Genomic DNA, 27,500 nt, shown 5'->3' with positions numbered 1-27,500 from the left:
TGCTTTACCATACATCGATATACACAACAAAATCGAAAACAAAACAAAAGACAAAACGGAAAGTAGTATTTGGGTAAGACAGACAAACAAACACTGGGAATAAAGAAATAGAGTATACGCAAACAAACACCCAAACACACATGAAAAACAACATAAATAAGAATAATGTAATAGACAACAAGACAAACAGACTGACAGGTTCACGTATGAAGCGACACACAGACGAACAAACGAACAGACAAACCTACATGTATACACAAACACACAGACACACACACACACACACACACACACACACACACACACACACACACACACACACACACACACACACACACACACACACACACACACACACACACACACATACATACCAACAGACACGCGGGAGCCATTTAGGGTGAGTCAACTTGCAAAGAAACAGGAAGCTTCAGTGTGTCACAGAGAGGAAGGTCATGTTGTCTCCTCCTCCTCCTCCTCCTCCTCCTCCTCCTCCTCCTCCTCCTCCTCCTCTTCCTCCTTCTCTATATCATCTCTCTCTCTTTGGTTCAGAAAGGGGTAAAAGGGTGGACGAGAAGAAGGAAAGGAGAAGAGGAAGGAAAGAGAGAAGGAAGACCAGGAGGAGGAGGAGGAGGAGGAGGAGGAGGAGGAGGAGGAGGAGGAGGGAGGAGGGGTGGAGAACGAGGAGGAGAAGAGGAGGAGAAAGAAAAACAAGAATTGAGCAAACCAGATGTTGCCGTGACTAATTTGATGGTAAAAAGCGCCACGCCTCCACAGGTATATTTTCACCTGGCGGTAATTAAGGAAGGTGATTTACATACGTAATCACAATGTTCAGTCCTGGTCATGTTTAGATCAATTTGTTGGGAGTTCTCAGAGGAAAAGAGGAAATTATTAGACTCATAGGGAATTTTCCAGTAGAATTCTTGATATACTTGTTCTCGATTCTGAAATTCCTGATAGTGATTATAATTTCTTCCTACCGTAAAGATGAACAGGAAAGAAAAGGATAAAGACAAGTGAAAACAGAAGGACAGAAGGAATAAAAGAAAAGATGAAGATAAAGAGGCAAGTAAAACAAATTAAGAGTTCAAAAAATAGATGTAGGAAGATGACAATAGATAACGAACAGGGAGGAGAGTAGATAGGAGGAAATGAAAAATGAAGATAGAAACGTAAAAGATGAAGAAACGATAGGTAAGAACGCTTAGAGAAGAGATACGCATATGGAGGAGTGTAGGAGGAGGAGGAGGAGGAGGAGGAGGAGGAGGAGGAGGAGGGGTGGGAGGTTAGCGGGAGATGAGTTGGTTGAGTAGGTCAGAGAACACAGGTGTCTCAAGACCTACAATTACCTGGAACTCTTACCTGCCTCTGTTCGCATCTTTCCTTCTCCTCCTCCTCCTCCTCCTCCTCCTCCTCCTCCTCCTCCTCCTCCTCCTCCTCCTACTATTCCTCATTACTATTGTCTCTTCTCCAATTTCAGACTTCTTTTTCTTATTTATATTTACCTCTCTCTCTCTCTCTCTCTCTCTCTCTCTCTCTCTCTCTCTCTCTCTCTCTCTCTCTCTCTCTCTCTCTCTCTCTCATATTCTCCATACTTTTCTCCCCTACCTCTTCCATCCTCCTCCCCCTTCCCTTCCTCTTTCCCCTGCCTCATTCACCCACGATCCCTTTCCTCCTCCTTCTGCCTTTCCTTCTCTCTCCCTTCACCCCTCCCCAGTCTTCCCCTTCTCTCCGCTCAGATAAATTACGGGGTGTCAATGTGTGTGTTTTGGTGTGATATATGTGTGTAGTATTTGCTGCCATAATACTCTTTCTATACTCTTTCTTCATTCTCGTCTATTCATATAACGTGTTCGTAAGTTTGGCTCTCTTTTTTGTGTGAGAAGAAATAGTATTGTCTCTTTCAACTTTGTATTCTCTCTCTCTCTCTCTCTCTCTCTCTCTCTCTCTCTCTCTCTCTCTCTCTCTCTCTCTCTCTCTCTCTCTAGTTTCGTTTTTAATTTAATTTCCTTGTATTTTTTTTCTTGCCATTTCCTTCTTCCTCAATTTCGTCTAGTGTTGCAAAGTCATTCATTTATCTTCTGCTCCAGCTCCTTTTTCCTTCCTCCTTTCTCTTCGTCCGATCCCTTTCATCATTTCCCTTCCTGTCTTCTCTGTTTACATTATGAATTTACTTTCTCTTCTATTCGTGCACCTCTTAATTTATGTTCTCTCTCTCTCTCTCTCTCTCTCTCTCTCTCTCTCTCTCTCTCTCTCTCTCTCTCTCTCTCTCCGGTTACTTAAGTTCCGTTAATCACAGCTGTTTTCTGCCTCACACTTGACTCATATATTCGATTATAGCTCATTTTCCCATTTTCTTCGTATAGGCTTGCACACACACACACACACACACACACACACACACAAGGCCATCGACCCTCAAATATTTGTATGGACAAGGAAACCACCGATGTATGGAAGGAGAAGAACACACGATAGAGAAAAGAAGAAGGAAACTTGATACGCTTTGGAATCAATAAATGGAAGGAGAAAGAAAGATAAAAGGGCTTTGGAAAATAAAGAAATTAAATTTAAAGATAAGACAGAAAGAAAGCAAAATGATAAAAGAGAAAGAACAAAAAAAGTAATAGAAATATGGGAAAATAGGACATAGAAAAGTAGATAAAGAAAATAGAAATAGAGACGAGGTAAGAGATACGACCTCACAGTATGGGAATGTTCAACTTCAAATCTTTATTAGGGAGAGAATTACTCATGAATAAACCAAATTTGGCATGAAGAGAGAGAGAGAGAGAGTGTGACAAAAGTGAAATTGCTGTAAGTGGCTGTCTAAAAGTATTCATTTATCCAACGCTACCTTCCACTTAGCATATCACGATAATGACTTGCTTATCAGACCGTAATACAAACGATACATCATACAGTTACAAAAAGAGCAATGAAAATAAAGAAGTCTGTTTTTTTTTTCATTTGGTGGGCTTTGATATCGAAATTCTTCATGATAAATATATCTTTTTTTTTGCCCTTTTCATCAATATCTTTCCTCTTTCCTCTCTTTTCCCATCCCTTCACCTCCTTCCCCTCCTCATCCCCCTTTCTATCTCATCTTGGCTCTCAAACATATGTGTTATTAGTCTAGTTTTCTCTCCCTCTCCTCTTTACTTATTTCCTTCTCATCTCTTTCCTCACCCCTCCTCCGGTCTCCCCCCCTTTTCTCTCTCTCTCTCTTCCCCCATCATCCGCCTCCTCTTGTATCTTCAGAGTCATAAACACACTTGCAAATCACTTTCTTCCGTTGAGTGTAGTTAAGGAAGTTTACTATGATAGCGAGAGAGAGAGAGAGAGAGAGAGAGAGAGAGAGAGAGAGAGAGAGAGAGAGAGAGAGAGAGAGAGAGAGAGAGAGAGAGAGAGAGAGAGAGAGAGAGAGAGAGAGAGAGAGAGAGAGAGAGTAGCATCCGTTTCCTGTAATTATTGATACTTCCTTGCTTTTTTATTACCATTTTTGTTGTTGTTGTTGTTGTCTTGATAATTTACACCTCAAGGTACCAGTAGAAGTGCAAACAAGGCAAGGTACACTGTATTAACAATTTCGCCTATTTTCTTTATTCAGAGAGAGAGAGAGAGAGAGAGAGAGAGAGAGAGAGAGAGAGAGAGAGAGAAATGCATAAATAGAATAAGATAAATATACCTAAATGTAAAGAAAAACGAAAAAAAAACAAGAAAGAGAGCAAGACAGAAAAAAATAAACACATAGAAAGAAGATAAAGGAAAACTAGATCGTAAGAATGAAAGAAGAGAAGGGAAAGAAGGAAGAGGCAATGCCCAGGTGTTGTACAGGTGAGGGAGAGGAATGAAGATCGCCAGGTCGGTACTGTCGGGCAAACAGAATCGAGTCAATAGAATAACAAGAGAAGCTCAAACAGGCACGTCCCCCTTCCACCTGCAGCCACACCTCCAGGCCTCAACAGAAAACGTGCTTCTCCAGGCGTGACCCACCAGCCGGAGGAGGAGGAGGAGGAGGAGGAGGAGGAGGAGGAGGAGGAGGAGGAGAGAGGAGGTGATATGTAGTGATGATGGGGTAGGAGAGCAGGAGGTTGAGGAATAAAGAAAGATGAGGCGAGAAAAAGTAGTAGTAGTAGTAGTAGTAGTAGTAGTAGTAGTAGTAGTAGTAGTAGTAGTAGTAGTAGTAGAACATTGTTAAGATTATCTATTGCAACAATATTAGCATATACTTCATTCAATTTTTTGCGTCTTAATATTATGACTGGATACATCAGTGTGTGTGTGTGTGTGTGTGTGTGTGTGTGTGTGTGTGTGTGTGTGTGTGTGTGTGTGTACGACGTGATTTTCCTGAAGTACTATCTGCGAATCCCTCTGTCTTCTCCCTTACTGCCTCACCCTTTGTCCTACATCCTCTCCCTCCTTCTATCCTCTCCCTCTCGTTGATTACACACTCTCACTTTACCTTCTCTCACCCTCTCTCTCTCCTCTGACCTCTCTCACTTTCTCCCCCTCTCTTTCAATCCCTCTCTTCTCTCACTCCACTCCACTCACTCCGTCTCTCTCCACAGTTCACGAGGGACTTTTGGGCTGCAGTTTTGGCCACGGAGAGTGTGTCAACCCTCACGCCTCAACACACGCCAATGGTCACGGGGCCGCCCACAAGCACCCACACACCCACAGCAATGGTTTTACTCACGCTCCGCCCTCCGCCAGCCCGCCCCTCAGACACCTTCACCTCAGGGCTCGCTCCCACGGTAAGTGTTTGTATGGGAGGTTGTTTGTGATTGCTTGTGCGCCTTTCTGTTTGTCTATGTGTAGCTTTGTTTGTGGGCGTGTTTGTTGGCGAGTGTCATTGTTGTTTACGTTTCCATGGTTGCATAAAAGTGTTTGTTGGTTTGTTGGTTTGATTTCTATCGTGTTATTGTGTTCCTTTGGTGTTCCCTTGTTTTTTTGTTTTCTCTCTTTTCTACGTACTCATTATATACTTTTCTTTACTTGTTTGTCTGTTTTTTTTTTTCCTTAATTATTGTTACCTTGCATTAATGTAGCTTCTGGACCTATTTCTTACTTCTTTGGGTCATTTGTAACCCGTTCTTTACACTTCATTTTGTAACTTTTATCACTGCTTCTGCTTTTACTTGCATCTCCGGGTGACTAATGAAAGTACCTCGGTGTGAGCTTGGCGGGACCATTCACCTTTTTAAATGTTGTGTTTGTTTTCACGTGGAGTCCTTGAATGTTTTTTTTTTTTTTGAAGAACCACAACAAGGAGAAGAAGATTGTGGCCTCACGAGGAGTTAAGATTTGCTAAAGATTATCATGGGCTGTGTATTGTTCGTTGTTGTGGTTTCTGACATTTTTCCAGAGTAGGTCAGTGAGCCGAGTGACTGAGGCTGGCTTTCCTGCAACCTTCTCGCTCATCATTTACTAGAGATTGCCAAACCTTTAGTTAAAGATGCCAGAGAATCTATATCATGGTTAATGTTCAATAGTCACTTATTGTTCAAATGTTATAGATGAGAACAGCATAACCAATGAGAGAATGAAAACTAGCTTTAGTCTCCCCCAATATACTGATTTCTTTTACTTTCATAGAGAATGTGTTTCATGGTAGACAAATGTATAATGCAACTTTCACCAAAGTATATTTTTTCCTCAATGTCCACTTTATTGAAGGAAATAATGAAATGTAGAATATTTCTAGGTAAATAAATTGACGAATGAGTGAATTTCTCTCTCTCTCTCTCTCTCTCTCTCTCTCTCTCTCTCTCTCTCTCTCTCTCTCTCTCTCTCTCTCTGGCTCACACTACTTTAGTCAAGGATCTAAGTAGACATGTTTCCTTAATTCTGTATCTAATTATAGACTGGAGCGTATAGCCAGCTGTTGTGACGCCTTGGAAATCCAATTATTCATCCACTCAATCTCTCTCTCTCTCTCTCTCTCTCTCTCTCTCTCTCTCTTAATTACTAAAGCACACATACACTCATAACCAACTAATTGTGTGTTAGTATAGCGTTTTTAGCGAGGCGAGGGTCACCATAGCCCGGCAAATGTATGTTCCCTGTTCCATCACACACGTTGCCATCACACACGTTGCCCACTGACGCGCGACTCTCCCATGCAAAGGCCACCGTAATTTTGCCCATTGTCTCACCTGTGTGGCGTGATTAGTTATGCATTCATTGGTTCATTTTGCGTATCTGTTTTCAGGCAGAAACATTTATTTGCTGTGATGTTTTTATATTTATTGGATTCACTCTTTCGCTTCCTCGTATAGTGTGTGTGTGTGTGTGTGTGTGTGTGTGTGTGTGTGTGTGTGTGTGTGTGTGTGTGTGTGTGTGTTGCTTTTTCTTAGTTTGTGATTCTTTGTTTTTTTTTTCTTGTTTTGTTGTTGAATTTTGTGTTGTTGTTTTTCATTGTGTTTGTGTTGTTAATGTTTCTTTATTGTGTTTTTCTTATTTTCTTTTTTATATTGGTGAAATTTTTTTTTATATTTATGTCTTGAGGTAATGCCCGGAGCCACTACTGTTAATAATGTAATGGCTTTCTAGTAAGTATTCTAAGGATTTTATTTTTATCAATATGTATGAAGTAAATGCTTCATGTGTGTCGAGATTAGCAAAGCATATTTGTATATAAACTTATCTCTTTATCTATTTATTCATTTATTTGTATTTCTCTACTTCAGTATCTGTCTAATCTATCTATCTATCTATTTATCTATTTGTTTTTCATCTATCTGTCTATCTATGCTTTAATATATTTCCTTCCACAAGTGTAGCATATGGAATTATTCATCACATAATTTACTGTTTTAATAATCAACCAATAATTTGCATATTTCCCTGAATTTGTTTCTCCACTCACAAATCGCATAGAAATAACATAGTCCTTGTTTTTTTTTTTTTTACTATTGTTTTAGTCTTCATTTACCCATTCTCTGTTTTAATTTATATCCTTCTAATCCAATATATTTTCTGCTTTGTCTTTAATGTAGTGGTATTAATTAAGTAGCTGATTAGCTCGCCCTATTTGTTAACATACATACTGCGCATTAGCATGTGCAATGTGTGTTAGTGTGAGGAAAGATTGATAGGTAGAAACACACATAGATAGATGATAGATGTGCTGATAGATAAGTGAGTAGATAGATAAAAAAAGATAGACGCTTATTTATGTTCATAGATAGGCAGATAAATAGATAGATAGATAGATAGATAGATGAATAAATAGACACCTATATAAATAAGGCTGGGTTAATAGGTACGTAAGCAGGTATACAAATAGATACATTATTTGATTATCTGACTGACTGACTTACACATAGACTGACGTAGAGTTAGATGGACGGTAAACACTTTCTGACACACTATCGCATCCTCGCCTTTATTTCTCCGTCAGGTTCAAGGGAAGTGTAAACGCTCTGCTTTCCCGTGCCGCTTTCCTGGGATTAACGATAAGCCCTTTGACGAGATTTTTTTTTTTTTCATAAAGGGAGGCTGGAGGGACTGGTTTATTTTTTCCTACTTCCTCCACCCTTGTTTTCTTCCTTTACCGATCTATACTTTTTTTTCCTTTCTCTCTTTTCTCTTCTTCATCCTGTCTTTCTTTTCCTCTCCATGTACCGTACCGCTGTTCTTCTCTTCATCACTTCTTAGCATCTTTATCTTACTCTCTCCTCCTCCCTCATTCCCCTCTTCCTCCTCCTCCTCCACCTTCTCTTACTCCTCCTCTTCTTCCCGTGCAGCTCTGTTATTCTTTAGTCAGTATAATGGTATCCTATCTATCTTTCCTCCTCCTCCTCCTCCTCCTCCTCCTCTTCTCTCTTCCTCCTCCTCTTCACCCAGATTCTCATTCTTGTCACCTTGTGCTTTTTTCCCCCAGTTTTTCTTCTCTACCATGCCTTTATGTCTCTATATTTTTTTTTCCTCCGACTCCTTCTACACGCGACTCTTGCCCCCTTTGTTGTATTCTTTTCCCCGCGGGACTCTCTCAACACACACGCTTTCCGTCGCTCCCCTCCCTAACACCTTTACTCAATTGTCACCTGCTCCTCTCGCTTTCCTTCTCATCCATTAAAGAAATGTATTCCCCACCTCTTCCTCTTTGTGGCTCTGTGTGTGTGTGTGTGTGTGTGTGTGTGTGTGTGTGTGTGTGTGTGTGTGTGTGTGTGTGTGTGTCTCTCTCTCTCTCTCTCTCTCTCTCTCTCTCTCTCTCTCTCTCTCTCTCTCTCTCTCTCTCTCTCTCTCTCTCTCTCTCTCTCTCTTTGAGGTACCTATTTATCTAATGGCATTGGTCAGCCTTTCTAGTCTTTCCTCCTCCTCCTCCTCCTCCTCGTCCTCTTCCTCCTCCTCCTCCTCCTCCTCCTCCTCCTCCTCCTCTTCCTCCTCCTCCTCCTCCTCCTAATTGATTGTATCGTGTACTGGACAGGCTGAAGGGAATTCTAATCTATTTTGTTGAGAATGAATGGCGAAGGACTGGATGGGATCGAACTGAAACAACGTTACTCTCTATATCCTGGGCAAGGTGACCACTTTTGAGCCTGGCACCTTCTGATTTTTACCTTTACTTTCATTTATTTGTGTTATTTGTTATGTTATTGCCACTACCTTCCCTCTCTCTCTCTCTCTCTCTCTCTCTCTCTCTCTCTCTCTCTCTCTCTCTCTGCCGTTATCTGCCCCCTCTTATATCATTGTCTGGCAGTTATTCGTCCCTGCTTTTCTCTGTCACGCGTCTCTCGGCTTGGCGTTATCTTGGCGAGTTTTCACATGTTTTTATTCAAATGTTGCGGTTCATTATCGTTTTTCCATCCCGCGTTGCTTCCTTTGTTGGTCGTCACCTGCGTGGCTTCCTTGTTTCTTTGGCATTGCTTTTCTCTTCCCGCTTCTTGGGGGTCGCCGGTAGCCGTGACCCTCTAGTCTGCAACCTCCCTCCTCCCTCCTACCTTCTCTCTCTCTCTCTCTCTCTCTCTTGTTTTTTTTTTTCCTTTCTCTCGCTCTAACCTCTATTTCTCGCGCCTTCCCCTTCAGGCCTCATCACTCTCCTCTCACTTCTTTCTTATTTTCCTTTTAATTACTCTTCCAATCCCCTTCTCACAGTGACAACAACAAATTGAGATATTCCCTCCCGTTCTCCCTTCTCTCCCTCTCTCATCCCCTTTTCTCTCATTCTCTATGCTGTTCTTCTTATGAGTGTTCCTTTTCTTATTTTTTTCACAGTTTTTGTATTCAATAAATGTTTTCAAAGAATGAGGTGAAGATTGCATAAAATTTGAGTTAACTTGAAGGTCGCTGCGGCAGAAAGTGAAGGTAGTGGTGGTGGTGGTGATGATGATTGTGGTGGTGATGGTAGTGGTGGAGATGAGTGACTATATATTCTGTTGCTGTGGTGATAGTGGTTATGGTAAAGTTGTGGTTGTAGTAGTAGTAGTAGTAGTAGTAGTAGTAGTAGTAGTAGTGATAGTAATAGTAGAAATTGTAGTAGTAGTAGTAGTAGTAGTAGTAGTAGATAGTAATAGTGATAGTAATAGTAGAAATAGTAGTAGTAGTAGTAGTAGTAGTAGTAGTAGTAGTTAAAGTAGTAATAGTAGTAGTAGTAGTAGTTAAAGTAGTAAAAAGAGTAATAGATGAAGTAGTTAAAGTAGTAAAAAGTAGTTGTAGTAGTAGTAGTAGTAGTAGTAGTAGTAACAGTAGTAGGAATAGTAGTTGTTGTAGCAGTTGTTGTTGTGTTGTTGATATATTTAGAAAGTGCGTAAGTAATTTCCCTGTTGCCGTTGCTTCTCCTGCCACTGTTGTTGTTGCTGTTGCGGTGGTGGTGGTGGTGGTGGTGGTGGTGGTGGTGGTGGTGGTGGCTGCATGAGGAAGGCAGTCACGGGGGAGGGAGGTAATGGGGAATGGGAGTCAATTACTGTGAGGGAAACGCCCAATTAACCTTGCGTTGCTGTTGGCTGTCGTGGCACTAAGTATGACCTTGTTTGGCTCTCACCTCCCCCAATGACACACCTGATGCCCCTCTCACCTGCTCACCTGCTCACCTGCTCACCTGCTTTTCCGCTGTAACATCTAGTGCACACCTGCTGGACACATCGCTTCTTGTTTCTTTTCTTTTCACGTATTTTTTAAACTAATTTCGCTACACGCTTGGTTACGGTACATTAACAGAAGTGGCTACATAATCATAAAAGAATTCAGTTTATCTAATCTTTTCTCTGTGCCGCCCGCTTATATTAACTAATTAACTAACTATTCTTTCTCGTCTCTCACTGGAAGCTCTGAAAACTTCTCATTGTTCTGTTTCCTATATTACTTTGACTGGCTGTGAGTTTTGAATGCACCAAAGGAACTTTAAAACAAAATTAAACAACCTGATTTAAGTTCATCAATAATGTGGGCTTCTTATTTATATTTTAGATAGCCTTGCGCGTCAATAAATGTGCGTCTTTTTACATATTAGTTGTTCCTTTATGTTGACTCTAGTGTAACCTGGTGGCCTGGTATGCTTCCTCCAATCCACCGCCTTGCTATTATGGGTTAATCTCTTACGATATATGTACCTGTTTATCAAATGGATTGTTTCCTTTGTTTGGTTGGCGACTTCACTCTTGCATTCTTTATTACGTAATGCTTAATGGTCGGTATCATTTTCTCTTCAGTTGAATAACCCAGTACGATTTAACAGAACGAAGATAAGACGACACGCTCTAAAGATTTTGGACCACTTTTATCATTCCTTTCGCTGTCTAGCCTGTCTTTCGAAATTACAAAATAGACTTGCAAAGAAAAATATTATTAAGGTTAATGAAGTGTTATGCTTATGCATGTTTACCTTTAGAGGTTATATTGTTAATTAGTGTTTTAGCATTAGTTTATATGTTGTTCAAGTTCTACTCTGCTACACTTCCTTCAGTTCAGTGCCTTCTGCCTGTGCTTCACTGCTTCTTTAGTGACAAGTTTGGTCCTGCATATATTGAGTTCATATATTAGATTTTATGTATTCATTGCGAAAAATAGCCAGTAAGTTTGGAGTATGTAAAAAAAAAAGACCAGTTAAATTGCCGCTAAGACAGTAACTAGAAATAGGTTACTTATTTCTTCGTGTTATTCATATATGTACAGTACATTGCTTTTTTTTTTTTTTTATTAAGTACACATGCCTACCTGGTCACCTGCCTCCTTTTTTTTTTTTTTCGGGACCACCTCCTTACTCCCTATAGTTGATGGGCTTGCTTGCCTCTGCTTCGCTTGCCTGCCTCTTCAAGGTAACCTCTTGTATCTGCTAACCTGTATTTCTCTTTCCGCTTCCCTTGCTTGAGTGCTCCTGCGTTTTATCTCTTATCTATAATCTATTCCTGTCTGTTCACTTTTCTATTGTGTTCTACTTACGTGACTTAAGTTTGCTTTTCTTTTTTTCTAATTATCAGAAATTCATCGTGATGGTTCATTTTCGTAATTATATGAGTACGAACTGACCTGATGATACCACGTGAAATTTGAGATTTCCACACTAACAAAACGTGGAAAAAAGACATGTTTATTTAGTAATTACTTTATTTTATATTTTCTAAACATTTTTCTTTGATGTTATAGATGATTTCATTATTAAAAGTATAAAAGGAATAACAATATAAAAGTATGAATTGGTGAAATGCGTAGTTTTTGATGTCTTAATTACTTATAAAAGTGAAATAAAGTTACAATTTACGTTTTCTATCGTGCTTCCTCTTCACTAACCGTCTTTTCCCTTCTTTTCTTGTGGTAGCTGCGTCTTGGGGATAGCGTGCCGGGCAGTGGCGGCACAAAAGGGCACAGATAATTGAATTGCAACCCGCCATTCTGCTCTTGCTTCCATTTACCTCGAATTGCTGTTGCTGCCTGCGGTGTGTGTGTGTGTGTGTGTGTGTGTGTGTGTGTGTGTGTGTGTGTGTGTGTGTTTGAATTCTTACATCTAGTAATATTTCATGCTTGCATATATATATATATATATATATATATATATATATATATATATATATATATATATATATATATATATATATATATATATATATATATATATATATATATATATATATACTTTATAGAGATTTTAGTATCAGCATTTTTTTTCCTTTTGCAGGTAAGTGATAAGCGCCACGGACAGGTGTGTTTGGCAGCAGGTGTGTCTGAGTTACCTGCAGCAGGCCGGTGAACGACAGGTACAGCCATTAAGTATGATTTTGCAAGTGTTTATCATGTATGTATATATGAATTTATGTAAAGTTCATTACTGATTCTTTTCTCGGTATCTGCACTAAAGGTGAGGAGAGACAATTATTATGTGTACCTAAGTATGTGTGTATGTATGTATCGTTCGATCTCTCTCTTTTATTTTGCGTGTTTTTTAAGCGAGCGTTAGTGTGTGTAATTTGATGGGGTTCATTGCGCTGCGTCAGCAAATAGCCGGAAACTTAGCGTAAGTTGTTAAGCCGAACCGGTATTATATTAAACTTTCCGACATAAAAAGTTGATACGCATCAAACTTTTGCTAGCTGGGTTATGTGTGCAGTTACTAATGAAAATGAAATGTAAATGTATATGAACAGAATGTAAGAATTTAGTGTGTCAATGACTTGTTACGTAAGATTGTGTAGAAAGCGGTGTCGCGCGGCCTCATCTGCAGAGTGGAGACCTGCCTGTAGCTGGCGGAGTGAAGGCACGCGGCTCGTGAACACAGTGACAAACTAAATCTTTGCTCTCTCCATAATCTTTATTAATGCTTCAGAAAGACCAGTGCCATGTGATTAATTACTCTACTTTTCGAATCGTTTGAGGATTCGTGCGCAATATCATATGACTTGACGCTGGAATGTATTGTGGCCCCCCATGTCTAATAGATCAAGCGCAGCCCGTGGCAGCAGCTGGGCGTCCACTTTCCCTCAGGGACTAGACAGAGTAATGGCCGAAAGGAGAAGAGGCATGTAATGAGGCAGTAAGTTTCGTCCCATCTGATGCCGCGGCACGTTAGGGCTGCGAGGCGTTGTATGTGTCCCTTGGGGCGGAGGGAATCAGGGGCAGAGAGGCGGGAAGGAGTGTTAGCTTGACCCGGAACTTCCGCCACTGTCTTGAGGGTCTTGCAGGCAACAAAACGATTCAAACACCTCCTAGTTTGTTGGTGAAAAGTACCCTAATTTATGAAGGTGGCCTTAGGTGTAATACGCATTGCTGGGACAGAATACGCAGATATTATTAACCTTTTCCTATTGCGAGATATCAAATTTTGCAAAATATAATTTTTTTTCGTTATCACTTATCAGTTTCTATACTTGAATCGTTTTCTATTTTTTAAGTTGAAATTCTTTATAGATTTTCTTTTTGTTTCTATGCAAATATTGAATGATCTAAAACGCTCTAAACGTTAAACTAGAAAGCCCCATTATAAACAATTTAAGTGTGAATCGCCTTCAGGAAACATATTTAGTGATGTGTGGGATAGCCGAATTGTTGGCAGGTTTCTCCGGGTTATTAGTCGCAAGGTCAGTATTCCGCAGACCATAATTAGCCTGACCTTGGTGAGCATCGCGTCACTGGCGAGAAGAGTGTATGCAGAGCGGCGGTGATGAGCCACTGCCAGGTAAACACAACCCCGCGCATCTCGTATCTTGAACTGGTGGTGGCTTACCCAAGTGTGTGTGTGTGTGTGTGTGTGTGTGTGTGTGTGTGTGTGTGTGTGTGTGTGTGTGTGTATGTGAACTTGTTTCCGATGACGAGGATGGATGATAGTGTTTTGTTTTGGTTTTTGTCTCTCGCGTGTCGTTTGTCATGGTGTTCCATTAGTCTGGTGTTGTCGCCCTTGTCGATGAAAGAATGTCAGTTTTTTTTTATTGGAATCATCGATAATTATTTTTATATCGTAATTTGTGGATTTCTTATGATAGGATTTATTTTATGAAAGCTGTGTCTGATGTTGCGAGGCCGTGTTGATGAATTTACTGGGGAAAATTTCACTTCGCGGTAAGATTGTGTAACGTACATCGATAGAACTGTCTGGTATGAATCTGAAGTGTTTGTTGCTATTGAATGTTGCTTTTATTTAGGTACCTATTATGGTGTTGCCGACTTTCACGTGTAGAAACTAAACCCATTTCCCAATGAACGGTGATACGTGAGAATAGTTTCGCCTCAGAGAACTTCCTCTTTCTATGGGTAACGGAATCTTTGTTGTTATTGGTGTGAGTTTTCTGTTTTATACGCCACACAGACAGACTCACACCTCACTGTGGGACGGGCAGCGGCGCCAGTCTTGCCCAGGGTCAGCATGTCCATCCCTGCACACGTTTTCCCTGACTCGATTCTCAGGGCGATTAGGATTTACCAGAAATATTAAAGGTAAAACTCAGCGTTCAGTTTAGAGAGAGAATGTTGCTGTTATGAATTTTACAACATCATTACACATCCAATCAGCACAACGAAGTGTAATGTTATTGTTGATGAGGTAATGGTCGAATCGTGTTAGTCATGTTAACTCAAGGTAATGGTCGATTTGCTGCGGTGGTCGTGTGAAATATCATCGAGAGTGGTTGCGTTGTTGTGGTCTGGCGTGAGTGAGTGCTTGGCTGCAACGCAACGGTGATTGTTGTTTAGATGTAGCTATTCTGAGCATCCCGACGCTTCCCCTCATGAAGACTGAGTGTGTGGCTGGCGGCGAAGTTAGAGGTGGCTCAATACATGCGGTGGTGCATGCTGGACGCTGCTTACCGACCTCGACCCACAGATCACTTGCCTTCGCTCATTAGCTCGTATTTGTAAATGTTGCTGGTTCTCAAAAGAGCTTCTCAAAGCTCACGCAACGATTGGTAGGGAGCACATGATGTTTCTTCTAATAGTGGTACAAACTCTCGTTAAATTATCACTAGAGTCATGAAAATATCCTTGAGTGTCACAGTAGCTCTCACTGCAACCTGCTGAAAGTGGTCCAGTCAAAACACACACACACACACACACACACACACACACACACACACACACACACACACACACACACACACACACACACACACACACACACACACACACACACACACACACACACACACACCTAAAAGAACATCTTAGAGTATACAACTTTTAGGAGAGGCATCAAGAACACTTGAAATCTAATTCTTACTTTGTTTATATTTCTTTGCATATTTTAAGTTTTTTTCAGTACAAAAACACGTGTTTAGTTAAAAAAAAAAAAAAACAGAATTGCGTTGTTTTTAACTCTTACGGTTGGGGCTGGAGTGGCAATGGGAGTCGATATGTGTGAGTGTAAGATTTGGAACGTTGAGCCTGGAAGGAAAAGGACATCAGGCAACAGGAGATTGGAGCAGCGAGAGGGCAAGGCAAATCAATTCCCAAACATCAGTGAAGTGATGAGGTCTGGGAGAGGAGAGGTAGGGTACGAAGAAGACGACGAGGTGAAGAATGAGAGAGTGGATAGATAAGGTAGAGATGAGAAAGAGGGAGAGGATGACGCGGTGAATGAGTGGGCCGAGGACCTTGGGGTTATGGAATATTTGCGACTCGGAACGACATAGCAGATTGAATGCCTGCAGGTGATTCTTTCTCGCTGTGGTGGGAAAAAAATGTAGTGGAGACGTGCAGATGAGCTAGACTTGAAGAAGACTTAAGTGGCTCTTTATTGCTTACCTTCCAGGCAACAGGTGTGTTCTCTTACCGTTTGAAGCGGAGTTTTAACACGCAAGTAATGCCGCTTTCAGAAATCAGATAGAAAAGTTAAACAGAAATGCAAGGTTATCTGAATTGCAATGTTATATTCAAGGCCTTGATTGCTTGCCTCTCTAGCGGCGATGTTGTTTGTCATTTTAAAAGGTTGTTAAATTCATAGCGCATTCCTATTAGTGATGAGAGGATGTGGCTTATGTATATGCTCTTAGTTCTGATGCGTTTGCTCCATTAACGAACAGTTTGGTGACTCTGCAAAGTGCGCTTAATTCAGGTTTTATTTTCCATAACGGTATATAGGATGGCTGTGATTTTGCTCAACTGAAACATTGCTGCGGAACTAGACACTTTGGATCCTTTCATCTGATAATAGATACAGAAAACATCCAGTAATTAAAGAAAACAACCGGAAAGATGATAAAATTCCGTAAATACTTTGATGCCTCTAAAAATAAAGACCAAGATGGGGAACAAAAATCATCGTTCGAATGAAGAGTTCCAGGCTTTGCTTTATAAAGAGTCGCAGAGGGCGGGAGGGAAGTGTGGGCGTTGCTGGGGTGTGTGTCTGTTTGGCGTGATTGTGGGGTTGTTGAAGGTAAGGGAAGGGGTGTGTATGTGAAGGTTTTTTGTGTGTATGTGTGTGTATATGTGTGTATGTGTGCGTACGTACTTAGCACACCTGTCCATGTGTACGTGTACGTGTGCATGGCCAGGGTTTGGACAGGAAGGAACCGCCGGATTCCTCCCAACTGGTCCTACAAAATGTTCAGTCACCGTGAAGGATTGCGAGGCCGATGCTGCAATTGTGGTGTGTTTGTGTATGTGTGTGTGTGTGTGTGTGTGTGTGTGTGTGTGTGTGTGTGTGTGTGTGTGTGTGTGTGTGTGTGTGTGTGTGTGTGTGTGCCTGTGTGTGTCACTTTTCAACACACACACACACACACACAAATCCAGGCTCCCGTTTTTAACTTTCACGCCCTTCCTTTTTCCTCCAGCTAAATCCCCGACCTTCGCTATCTTCCCTTGCTTCCCTCTACCTCCTCCTCCTCCTCCTCCTCCTCCTCCTCCTCCTCCTCCTCCTCCTCCTCCTCCTCCTCCTTCTCCTCCTCCTCCTCCTCCTCCTCCTTCTCCTCCTCCTTCTCTCCCATCCCATTATCCACTTTTGTATCTTCTTTTTTGTTTGTTTTCGTGTGCATAGATTTTTATTGATATTATTGTTCTGGTTTCGATTTTATTTATTCTTTTTTTTTATAATTTCTTACTCATATATTTGTCTATTAATCTCTCTCTCTCTCTCTCTCTCTCTCTCTCTCTCTCTCTCTCTCTCTCTCTCTCTCTCTCTCTCTCTCTCTCTCTCTCTCTCTCTCTCTCTCTCTCTCTCTCATATTTCTCGTACCTTGGCTCTCTAAATACACTCCTCCCTTCATTTCTCCCTTTGGCAAATACTTCTCCCTCTCTCCCTCTCAATTTCTATCCTGCTTCTCTCTTGGAATTTTCCCTGCCTAGCAAACCAGTCCTCACCCGCCACGCCTCCGTCCTTCACAAGCTTTTTTCCCCATCCACCATTCGTTTATAATAATATTTTTTGATAGACGGTGAGCACAGCCGTGTCATTTTCTTTCTTTTGGGTTTTAGAATATATGAAGGGTGTCCTGATATATTTCAATTTTACTCTTTTCCCTCATCTTTTTCCTCGTCGTTCTCTATCTTACGTGTGAAACCTTCATTTTTTTTTTCAGGGAAACTCTGTGCAAAAGTAAAAAGCATTTGTTACAGTTATTTTGTAGTATCATGCAGGTTTTGCCTCGTATTGTTTTGTTCTTGGAAGTCATCTAGGGTTATTTTGGGAGTATCCTTCTTGCTTGATAGTTTATTCTACGTTTTTTTTTTCTGTGGAATGGATCACGTCCAAGGACACAAATGCAAGGAAAGAGGGGAAGATATATTCTCACAACGCTGCTTCTGAAAGGAAAACCAGAAGTCAAAAGCGTTGTTGTTGTTATTGTTTACGATAGAACGAGGAGCCTTACATTCTCTGCTGTGTTCGTCTATGCTCGACTCTCTCTTCTCTCTCTCTCTCTCTCTCTCTTGTTGGGCTTCGAGCAATAATAAATTATTAAATAATATTTCATCATATCCCAGTTTCGTAACTTCATCATTGTCTTTCCTGTGTTTCTGTTCCGTTTGTTTCTCTTTTACCACCAATTAATTTCCCTCCTCTTCCTCCTCCTCCTCCTCCTCCTCCTCCTCCTCCTCCTCCTTATCCTTTTCCTACTCCTTCTCCTCTTCCTCCTCCTCTTCTTCCTTCTCTTTCTCCTCCTCGGATCCGCCGTTTCCTTTCCGGTAAGAATTGAAACTTTGTGGCAGTTGATAATTACTTTTAGTTATTAGCTTCCGTAATTACTTTACCCCAATAATTAAGGGAAAAAAAGGAGACGATGGGGAGGTTCTAGGCTGGAGTGTGAGGAGAGGGAGTGAGAGGAAAGGAAAGTCTATGGGAGAGGAAAAGGAATAAGACGCAGAAGAAGTCTAGGAGAGTGTGGAAGGAGAAAGGTTAAGTAGGCAGATTGGCGGAAATTAGCGAGGTAATTAGATTAATAGATACTTAATAAATTGATCGTGAAATAGATGGATGAATGAAGGGAGGAGTAATTAGATGAAGGTGGCCATAGTAATGTTTATCTAATACTGTACAGGAAAGCTTGCTGTCAGAAATCACTAAAAATTCTCTCTGTGATATGAAGCGATAGAAATTTGGTGAGGTTTTGGCTTATACGTACCTTTGTCTATCTCAAGAACAGAATGTAATGCACTATCTTGTATTTTAAAGAAGCGTGAAGTCAATGAAACGCTGGCTACACTCTGTTAACATTCTTTGATATAGAAAAAAATAAGATAATAAAAAAATAATGAAAAATAGCAGTTTCTGAGGCAATGCGTTTGAGTCTTTGTCTCTCTAAGAATAGCAATATAAAGACACTATGGAAAAGACTTCAGATTTCAATAATTCAGTTAAAAGTAGGTGAGCTAAGTATTTTGGAACGTATGACAACAAAAACCTTATTAACTACACTTAGGGATGCTTGTGTTTACTATCCTAAGTTTATCTCCATAAATTAGACAGTGCAACTTGCCACAAACTTCCTCTTTTTGGTCGATGAGTCTATTGCCGTTTTCTCTTCTTTCATATTCCACAGTGACTCTTGAGAAGAAAATATGAAGCCAAATTTGAATCTCTACCATAACCTTTTGGAGTTTTATAACTTTTGTACCTTCCTCTTTTTCAAGTGGATTACGTATCGGAATATCCGTCTTTACTAGTTTTTAAGTGAGTTTCCTCGAGTTACAGCGGCGCACGTACGCACATTCTATTAGTACCAGAGTTTTTTTATAAGTGAATTTACTGTGAGTACCTGCCGTTTTCAGGTGGTGAAGGCAATATGAAATAGATAATAGTAACCTTTTTTCCCCACCGTAAGCTTGATTTTTCGTTACTATAGCACATACGGTTCTACATCATTTATTTCCTCTCTTTTCAGCAGAATCTATTGTGTGTATTCCACTTTCAGTTAGCAATGCTTATAAAAAAAACAAAAGAAAATAGGTTCTTGGGATCTTTATCTTCACTTATCGTATTGTTTGTTATATCTACGAATAAGGAACGTCTGTGTGGAGTCTGGACATTGTCAAAGAGTGCAAAGAACATCCCGTCATGCTGCTTTACCTGTCCTGGCCGATCAGTAATCACTTGACAAACGTTGGGGTAGAATTCATGCCTGGTTATATAATTTCTCGATCACCGCAAACGATGGAAATAAACGCTGTAGTTGTATTAAGCGAACGCATGACTTATATGCAATTTCTCAAAACAGATTGATTATTCCTAGTGAGACGCAAAAAAAGTACTAGGTGCCGTCAAGGTTTGTGGAGAGGAAAAGCAGTGAACAAAACATTATAACGAGTGATCCTCCGGTGAGATTTCTTTCATTCAGAAGAAAAAATTAAGACGAGATTTAGTGGAAGGAAAAGTTTATAGTTTCCAGATTGTTTCCCAGAACGTGAGTTTGACGGCATAGAGAAACGATGGATGTAATTAGATACCTGTGGACGTGAGTGTGAGTGTGTTGCAATGAAGCTTTTCTATCTAGAACTGACTAAAAGACCTGAGGATGTGAAGTGTAACCAGAGACACAGATAAATAACCCAAGCAAACACGTAGACACAAAAACAGACAAGTGTGCTACTGACAACAAAAGTAGTACCTGTAGTCTGCAGATAATGATTCTCTCTCACTCATTAGCAGCTTGTCCCACTATTTACGTCCCTGTCAGAGCCTGATGGAGGTCCCAGCGCTGCTCACCCCGCTGATTTACGAGCTGAAGGGAATTAGGGCAACACAACAGACGACGCAATAACGAGAGAAATACACGCATCCTCGCACCTCTTTTTTTTTTTTTTTTTTTGCGTCGCTCTCTTTTTTTTTTTTTTTTTTAATCCAAAGCGCGAAAGGGAATTCTCGTTCACAGTTTTTTCTTCCATTTTTTATATAGAGAGGTGACATGCTCTTTTGATTTAAAGGAGAGCTGTGTTATTGTTTGTTTTTTCTCTCATTTTTATTCAAGTAACTAAAGGATACACACACGTTGGCTTTCTCTCTCTCTCTCTCTCTCTCTCTCTCTCTCTCTCTCTCTCTCTCTGTGTGTGTGTGTGTGTGTGTGTGTGTGTGTGTGTGTGTGTGTGTATGTGTGAGTGTCTATCTCTAGTTAATAAATACGGTACAAATTTTCTTTCTTTCTTTTTCGTGCAGCGTTTTAGAATTAATCGTGCGAGGGATCATATTTCCTCTTTTATAGCGTGTTTAGTACTTTTTTGAAATATGTTATGGCTATACACACATTCTTCCCATCTATTCATTCTTATTATGAAAATTCACGCTCAAATAAACAATTCACTCATTGACTCAACACGTATCGCTTTGAAATATTAACAAAGTGTCATTGTTTTTTTTCAGCCTAAATCATTATAAGATCCTCATTAATGTTAAAGAATACACGCTTTTGTATCGCCCCATTAAAGATTTTTCATCATATTTAAGATGAAGTGAAGTTGGAGTGTTTAATTAAGCCTAATCCAGAGAGAGAGAGAGAGAGAGAGAGAGAGAGAGAGAGAATATATAAGATACGTGTTGTTTTGTACTTGTAGTAGTTATAGTGATAGCGGTGGTAAGAAAATGGTGTTGTTGTTGGTGGTGGTGGTGGTGGTGTTGGTAGTGGTGGGGCCCGTGGTGTTAAGACAAAGCCTCAGCCAACCACCTTCTCTTATCTGAACGTTGGATCTCCTTTCATTCTTTCCCTCTTCTCTTTATTTCCCAAGATACGTAAAAGGAAAGAAAGGAAAAGAGATTGACCTAAACCAGAACATCCATTTATTTAAAAGCAATTTCCATGACTTAACTTTCCTTTTCTATGTTTTTTCCACTCTTCATTTTCCTGGCTATTTTTCAGCAGTAGAAGTGAAGGAAAATAAGAGAGGAGAAAGCAAAATTGACCTTTTCCTCTTTTCTTTTATGTTTTCCCCATATTCGTAAAGAGAAAAATTACGACAGTAGTATACACTTATTTCATATACTTTTACTCTCCCTCTTCGTAAAGTTTTCTTCTTTGGCCTCTTTCCTCGTGCAATGGAAGGAAAATAAATCTAATTAACATATCTTTTCTCTTCATTTTTCTTTACTTTCCCCTTCAAACAGTTTCCTCCCTCTTGGCTTCTTCTCTCGTGGCGTGGAAGTCAAGGAAAGTAAAATAAGCAGAAAGTAAAGACTCACGCTGCTGTTCCTCCCGCGTCATGCTGCATTAGCTGATGGGTGAGTCAGTGCGTAGCCAGACAGTGAGTTTCCTTTTATTCTCGAGTGAGTTAAGTACACACACAGTCCACCTCAGTAGCTCTTTTTTTCCGGGATTATTTTATGTTGCGTTGTGCTGCGTTTAGTTTGTATGGTGTTAAGTTTTGCCTGTATTGCAGACTGAATGGTCGAGAAAAGTAGTTTTTTTTTAGTAGTTCTTAAAGACTTTATGGTAAATTTCGTTGTCTTATGGTATGTTGGGTTCACATAGATTGCATTTCGAAGTACGTCTTTCATACATTAATTAAACCTGCTTATCTGCTTACTCCTTGCTGTTTTGTTTGTGAACCACGAAAAACCCAGTTACTGTATCTCCGCTATTACTTCCCTCATAAGCTTCTCCTTTTTGTCTTATTAGTATTAGATTACGTTGCATGTTATGAAGCATAGTGTTATTCTTGTCTGTGTTATCAACTGAGCTCGCTTACTGTAGCAGGAACATTCTCTCACGCTATACTATTTATCTTTCTATTTAACTTTTCTATTTAACTTCTTGTCACGCATTTTTCTTTTATCTATAAGTCTATCTTTACTTTATCCTCCTCTTGTTTTATATTCCTCTTCCTGTTTTATTTCCTTTTTTTCGTCCTCCTTCTCGTCCTTCTCGTTCTCCTACTCCCTTTCCTCCCCCTTATCTCCACCAGACCCTCCCACCACCCATCCGTTCCTCCATCCTTCCCTCGCCACTTGCTGTGCATCTGTCACTTTTGGTTCGCTTCTCAAGGTCATTCACAGGAATGCATACGCTTTTCTCCTCCTCAGTTTCCCTTCCTTCCTTGTTTCTTCCCTCCACCTGCTGCTGCTGATCTTCCTCCTCCTCCTCCTCCTCCTCCTCCTCCTCCTCCTCGTATTTTTCAGTCGCAAGGGCTTTCACTTCATTGTCATATGCATGGAGAAACTTAAGTATAGAGAAAGCAGATAATATGATATGGCATACCTGTAACGTTGTCTTTCACCTCTGCTTGATTTTAACAGCATTAACATTAGCAGTAACAACAGCAGCAGCAACAGCAGTAGTAGTAGTAGTAGTAGTAGTAGTAGTAGTAGTAGTAGTAGTAGTAGTAGTAGTAGTAGTAGTAGTAGTAGTAGTAGTAGTAGTAGTTGTTGTTGTTGTTGTTGTTGTTGTTGTTGTTGTTGTTGTTGTAGAAGTGTAGTAAAAATAAAGAAAAAAAAAGCAGCAACAAGTCCTATTGATGAGGGTAACCTATACACATTTCTCCGATAATTACCAGTAAGTTTTCCCACCTGACTATTTTCGTCATCGAGATTACCGGAGACACGAACGGGAACAAGGATGCTGGAGACACCACCACCACCACCACCACCACCACTGCTGCTTTTATGTCTCTGTCGGATCATGAGCCACTAATTCCCAGCCGATAAAATTATTTCATTCAATTATCCAAGCATTACCTCGATCGGTCATGGTCACCAGCTACTTACGTCTTGGAAAGCATGCCTCCAGCGACCTCGAGCGGCAATTTCAGTACGATTAACCTCTTAGTGAATGGTGGGAAAGCTAGCGGTAATGAGCCAATCAGGAGGAGGAGGTGAATGTTACGTCATCGGTCAGGGTTATTCAGGAGTGTGTGACGTCACTATTGAATTAGCCAATGACAAGCGAGATGCGACGCTCGTAGTGACGGAAGATGACTAGCAGAGAGAGAGAGAGAGAGAGAGAGAGAGAGAGAGAGAGAGAGAGAGAGAGAGAGAGAGAGAGAGAGAGATTACTTTATTAAATATTCAGTATATGCAACACACACACACACACACACACACACACACACACACACACACACACACACACACACACACACACACACACATGGTAGCTCAGTGGTTAGAGCGCTGGCTTCACAAGCCAGAGGACCGGGGTTCGATTTCCCGGCCGGGTGGAGATATTTGGGTGTGTCTCCTTTCACGTGTAGGTGCTGTTCACCTAGCAGTGAGTACGTACGGGATGTAAATCGAGGAGTTGTGACCTTGTTGTCCCGGTGTGTGGTGTGTGCCTGGTCTCAGGCCTATCCGAAGATCGGAAATAATGAGCTCTGAGCTCGTCAGAGACTACAGCAGATCAACGTCTGGCACACACACACACACACACACACACACACACACACACACACACACACACACCCACAGATCTTCCTTAGTTAATTGTGACATTTGATCGGTGATAGTGAGTCCTACATTTTCTCCCACCCACTGCTCCTCCTTCACTCTCACTGCTTCACTTTCTCCTTCTCAGGTGCACCCTCTCCTCCGCCTCCCTGCTGGTCCCTTTTTTTTCCCCTCTTCTTTTTACTTTCATAATGGTTCTTATCTGTGCTATTTTCTTAAATTTAGTTCTTGCTTAATTGTTCTGCTCTTCCATTTCTTATATTTTCTCCTTCACTTTCGTCCAGACAGGCAAAGAAAGGTAGTGGGAATTAGAAAGCACATAATAAATAATGCAGATGAAAACAGAGACAGACAAGGAGAGAAAGTAAATACGTAGAAAGATGTAAAAGATATACACCAACATGAAAATAGTCATATGGTGATGAAATACATAATTAAAAATGCTTAACGAAAAATAAAAAAGAAAAAAGAAAGTAGAAATCCATAACATGCTCTATAACTGTATAACAAATTGTACAGTGCATTGCAGACAAACATATTCCTGTTGAGCTTCTGTTGCGGTCACCCATGAATAACAGAAAGGTCATGGGAGTGAATAAAAAATTAGGGAACATTCATTTTTATATTTTCTATTTAATTATTTATCAAAGTCAAGCTTTTATTTTTTTTCCTCGTATCTAGTATTAAATTAAGGCTGTAGGATCAGATGCATTTTCATTTATTAATATATTTCCATTGATTTGACATGGGACGAGTATTTGTGCTCCATTTCCTTTCAGTTCTCTTTTTTTTCATTCTCTCATCCTGTTTCTCTTTCTTTCTTTCCTAATTCTCTTTCATCTTTCTCTCCTGCTGTCACTTCTTTCTGTTTTCCTCTTCTATCTCTCCTCTAACTCTCTCTTCTTTACCCTCCCACACCAGCATTTACTGTCATTTTCCTCCTTTCCTTCCTCGCTTTTCCTCCAAACACATCGTCTCTTACTCTTTCCTCCTAGCTGTTACTGTCATTTACTTCTCTCTCTCTCTCTCTCTCTCTCTCTCTCTCTCTCTTACTCTATTCTTTCCTCCCTTTTCCTCTTTTCTTGCTCTTTTTCCCTGTTTTAGTCTTACCTCTCTCTCCCTCTCTCTCTCTCTCTCACTCTGTTTTCTTTGCTTCCTTTCCTCCTTCTTCGTCCTTTCTTGCTCTTTTTCCCCTATTCTAGACCCTTCTTCCTTACTTACTCTCCCTATTCCAGCCCTATCTTCTTACCTCCAACCGCCCTACTCCAGTCACCCATCCCTTCCCTCTCCCTCACTCCCCAATCCCCATCACTCCACCCTTCTGGTACTCTAGCATTAAAAGTTCGTCAGAGTTCCGTCATCCTGGTGTCACAATGTTGCCGCTGCCAGACGAACGTTCCCCTCCATACGTACTTTATTTCTCTCCCTTTCGTCCCTCCTTCTTCCTTCTATCTCCGTTGCTGCTTCTTCTTTCCTCTTCTGCGTTTTCTTTTGTGTTTTTTTTTGCGTTTACATCTCTTTAATTTTGCTATTTTGTTTTTTTTTCCTTATTTGTTTCTTTTTATTATTTTTCTTTACTATTTTTTTCTGTTTTCATGGGTTTACTTAGTCTTTTTCTTTATTCTCTCTCTCTCTCTCTCTCTCTCTCTCTCTCTCTCTCTCTCTCTCTCTCTCTCTCTCTCTCTCTCTCTCTCTTTCCCTCCCCAGTTTCTTCTTTCCTTCCTTCAATATACCGTCTTTTGTGAGTACCTCTTATTCATATCTCCTTTGCTTCTTTTTTCTATACTCTCAGGATATTATTCTATTAAACCTTCCTTTCTGTTTTTTCCCCTCTTCTTTTCTTTTCTTCAACTTACCTTCTCTTCTTCCTTCATCCCTATAGCTCCCTGTTTATATAAATCTACCTTTTCTTCCCTGACTTTCTTCCCTTGCTTCCTCCAACACGCCATGCCTTCCTTCATCTTCCTTGCCCTTCCTTCTCCTTGCTGGGAATCTGCCTATGCATTCCTATTAATCCACAAGACCGATTCTACTTAAACTTGAAGTCACGGCGTGGTTGTAAAGATGCGGTGATGCGTTTAAAGAGAGAGAGAGAGAGAGAGAGAGAGAGAGAGAGGTCCACTAGAGGTGCCGGCAGCGCGGTACGACAACGGAGGCACCTGTGGCTCTGACAGGAAAGTTCGGCAGGCAGTGTCAGTGTCCCTTGTGGTGCGCAAGGAGGAAGTATTTCGTTCGTTATCGCCGCTCTTCCGTGAATTGGTGTTAGGTGTGTGGTGTGTTTGTGGTGTGTGGTTGTGGGTGCTTGGCGCTGCAGCACCACGCCCACGGTGGGAAGGACCTTTTTGTGGGCGTGGTGAGCTCGTGATGGAAACTGTTGATGCGAAGAACTCATGGTTGTGCGACGACAGAAGTTCCTGTGTGTGTGTGTGTGTGTGTGTGTATGTGTGTGTGTGTGTGTGTGTGTGTGTGTGTGTGTGTGTGTGTGCGTGTGTAACCAATATAATGGTTTGAAGGCTTTATACATAATGTCAAATCGAAAAATCATTCCAGAGAAATGTGAAGGAAAAGTATTAGCTCTGTGATAGTTTACTCATCCGCTGCATGTTGTTGAGGAAAGGAATTGATAAATAATGAATACACACACACGTACACACACACACACACACACACACACACACACACACACACACACATAGGGGTTAGCAAAGTCACTGTAAATGTTATCTCCCTTATTAAATCAAATGTCAACCATTGACTCACAGCGTGCCAGGCCTTACACAGGGCCAGAGTGCCCAGGTGACGCGACGAGCGGCTGCCCACTGTCGATGAAAGGCTGTCCTTAATTGGTCAGTTTCCATTTAAACCGGTATTTTTTTCATAGCTAAACACACACACACACACACACACACACACACACACACACACACACACACACACACACACACACACACACACACACACACACACACACACACACACACACGCAAACATTTAATATGTATCTTTTTAGTGCTGCCGCGATAAAATCTCTGCTTTCCAGTTTCTTTATCGCGGGGTTACAGCACCAGGTGTCATAAAACTTACATTAAAACTTGTAGCAGCGGCAGCAGGTTTAGGAACAACAGTAACAATAACATTAGTATCAACAGCAGCAGCAGCAGCAACAACAGCAGTAGTCGTAGAAGTAGGGATAGTAGTAGTAGTAGTAGTAGTAGTAGTAGTAGTAGAGTAAGTAGTAATACCAGAACAAGTAGCGACAATAGTAAATACAGCTTCATTTATTTATTTATTTTTTTGTCGTTTTGTTCATCGCTTCCTCTCCTTCAGCAGTGTCACTTACCATTTCAATAATGTGTTTCTTACCGTTACTAGTGACCTATTTTATGACACTGGCTTTTACCTTTATTATGCTTTTTTATTGGTGAGGTGAAGGCATGTACGTGCTCTTACCTTATGTTGTGTGTGTGTGTGTGTGTGTGTGTGTGTGTGTGTGTGTGTGTGTGTGTGTGTGTGTAAAAGTGAAAAAAGATAACCGGAAAGATTATGTGCTTTGAAAAACAGTGTCCACTTTTAAACGATGAAAACATTCAGTGTGATTGGTTATTTGTAAGTATTATGATGCATTTGTTTTAATGTTTTTTTTTTTTTTCATTTTTATTCCTTGTATTTTGTAACTTTGGGGATGGAGATGGTGATGGAAATGATAGTATTGGTGATGACGTTGATGATAACAGTAGTCGTAATAATGATGACAACGATGATGGTGATGGTA

At 40.7% G+C, this 27,500-nt stretch overlaps 1 protein-coding gene across 5 annotated transcripts in view; it reads left to right on the top strand.

The window, feature by feature from the left end:
* LOC123509945 (pleckstrin homology domain-containing family G member 5-like) overlaps positions 1–27,500 on the top strand; it is a 491,065-nt gene that overhangs the window by 61,592 nt on the left and 401,973 nt on the right. For 3 of the 5 annotated variants that reach the window (XM_045264604.1, XM_045264602.1, XM_045264603.1), the window contains one exon: positions 4,575–4,760. In XM_045264604.1, the coding sequence (XP_045120539.1) occupies positions 4,575–4,760 (186 nt within the window). Of the gene's footprint in view, positions 1–4,574; positions 4,761–25,916; positions 25,995–27,500 lie in introns of those variants that run through there. The other 2 variants (XM_045264600.1, XM_045264599.1) reach the window with 1 other exon arrangement.

The sequence above is a fragment of the Portunus trituberculatus genome, chromosome 27 (assembly GCF_017591435.1).
Source record: "Portunus trituberculatus isolate SZX2019 chromosome 27, ASM1759143v1, whole genome shotgun sequence".
NCBI lineage: Eukaryota > Metazoa > Arthropoda > Malacostraca > Decapoda > Portunidae > Portunus > Portunus trituberculatus.
Note: the sequence above shows the minus strand (reverse complement) of the source record. Positions and strands in the feature narration are given on the sequence as shown.